Source organism: Myzus persicae, unplaced genomic scaffold, assembly GCF_001856785.1.
Source record: "Myzus persicae strain clone G006 unplaced genomic scaffold, MPER_G0061.0, whole genome shotgun sequence".
In the NCBI taxonomy this organism is placed as follows: Eukaryota; Metazoa; Arthropoda; class Insecta; order Hemiptera; family Aphididae; genus Myzus; species Myzus persicae.
This window is the reverse complement of record NW_019103040.1, coordinates 1-1,770: the sequence shown is the minus strand read 5'-3', so window position 1 is coordinate 1,770 and position 1,770 is coordinate 1. Positions and strand designations below refer to the sequence as shown.

The 1,770-nt window shown below is 30.6% G+C and overlaps 1 protein-coding gene across 1 annotated transcript; it reads left to right on the top strand.

Moving 5' to 3' along the window:
• Positions 1-1,764, top strand: LOC111033660. Its single transcript, XM_022314519.1, has 3 exons — positions 1-71; positions 177-1,039; positions 1,120-1,764. Exons 2-3 carry the CDS (start codon positions 218-220, stop codon positions 1,462-1,464), a joined length of 1,167 nt encoding a protein of 388 aa, XP_022170211.1. The 5' UTR covers positions 1-71; positions 177-217; the 3' UTR covers positions 1,465-1,764.
• The last annotated feature ends 6 nt before the right edge of the window (positions 1,765-1,770 follow it).

Below are 1,770 nucleotides of genomic sequence, written 5' to 3'. Positions count from 1 at the left end.
ATTTTGTTATATCTCACTCATTGTTAAATATACATTTGGTCCATTTGGAAATTGGAACTATTCATTAAAAGGTATGTTCATAGTCATTTTTTGCTTTATAATATTATAAACTATTTGTCGTAATTATCCGATTTAATAACTTAATGTAATTGTTATTATCTTGGATTAAATTATAGGTACCTATAGTGACATATTGAATTAAGACAAATTTTTTACCATGGATTTAAACAAAACTATAAAGAAATATTTTGATATGGGACTCAATTATACAGAAATCTTGGAATTTTTACATAAAAATGACGATATTTCTATGAGCTTACGCACCTTGAAAAGAATACTAAAAAGCTTATCACTTGCTCGGCGAAAAAATTTTTCATCTATTGCCACTGTCTCTGATTTTTTGTCATCACAAGTCCAAGGTTCATCTCAACTCCATGGCTACAAATGGATGCATTTAAAGTGCATTCAGAATGGTTTTACTGTTACGCAAGAAACGGTTCGATATTTATTGAATGAATTAGATCCGGAAGGTGTAGCTATACGAAAAAGAAAAAGATTAAGAAGGCGGCAGTATCATAATAAAGGTCCTAATTACCTATGGCACACTGATTGTTATGACAAATTAAAACCCTATGGAATTCCTATTAGTGGATGCATTGATGGATTTTCTCGTTATATTTTATGGCTAGAGGCGGCACCAACTTGTAATGACCCTAGAGTTATTGGTGGATTTTTTTTGAATGCTGTTAGTACACTTAAAGGTTGTCCTACTTCATTGAGAACTGATGCAGGAACGGAAAACCGACATATTGAACAAATACAGACGTTTTTCCATAGGAATAACCATTCAAATAACCGACCATTTTTATATGGAACTAGCCCAGCTAACCAAAGAATTGAAGCTTGGTGGGGTCACCTTCGAAAACACTGCAGTCAATTTTGGATGAATATATTTCAGTTACTTAAAGATGATGGATATTTCAGCGGATCATTTGTTGATAAAAACCTCATTAGATTTTGTTTTATTGATTTAATTCGAGTATGTTTAGTGTCATAAGTCATAAGTCATAAGTCATAACTTATGTTTTGTATTAAAAAAAATTCAAATTTTTGTTTTAGAGTGAACTGAATGATTTAAAGAAAGAATGGAACAGTCATAAAATACGAAGCACCAAGAATGCTATTGCACCATCTGGTCGTCCAACTAGCATGTTCAATTTACCTCATTTGTGGAACTCTGAATCATATCTGTTTGATTTACAGGACGAAGACATATCAGTGTGTAAAGGCGAATGTGTATTTGTTTCTGAATTAGTATGTGATGAAACCATTTTTGAGTTATGTCATATTTTAATTGAAGAAAATAATTTAGTTGTAAAAAATGCTAATGACGCCTATGATGCTGTAAATTTATATATTGAGTTAAAAATATTATTTGATAAACTGCTTGAAAATACAATTTAATTTGATTAAACAAACCTTATTATTTTTATTTTTACTTTTAGTAGTAGTTAAATTTAGTAATTTACTATTAGACTAAGTAATTATCTTATAAATGAACATTTATAAAACACCCAAACACAGTGGCGCCGAACCATTTTTAAACCACTGGGATAAACTCTTTTTGGGTGCCAGTAATTCTGTTTATGACTTCATGTATACTATTTTGCTATTTACACTATATAATATAATACGTAAAATATGTCAAGCACTGAGCAGTCACCCAGTGCTGCAACTACACATTATAGGGCTGATGTGCAAATGTTAATT

Bases quoted from the DNA above. Each gene is read 5' to 3' on its own strand.
- LOC111033660 (XM_022314519.1), top strand. From the start codon at position 218: ATGGATTTAAACAAAACTATAAAGAAATATTTTGATATGGGACTCAAT. The intron at 1,040-1,119 runs GTATGTTTAGTG...TTTTTGTTTTAG, and splicing joins GTTTTATTGATTTAATTCGA to AGTGAACTGAATGATTTAAA.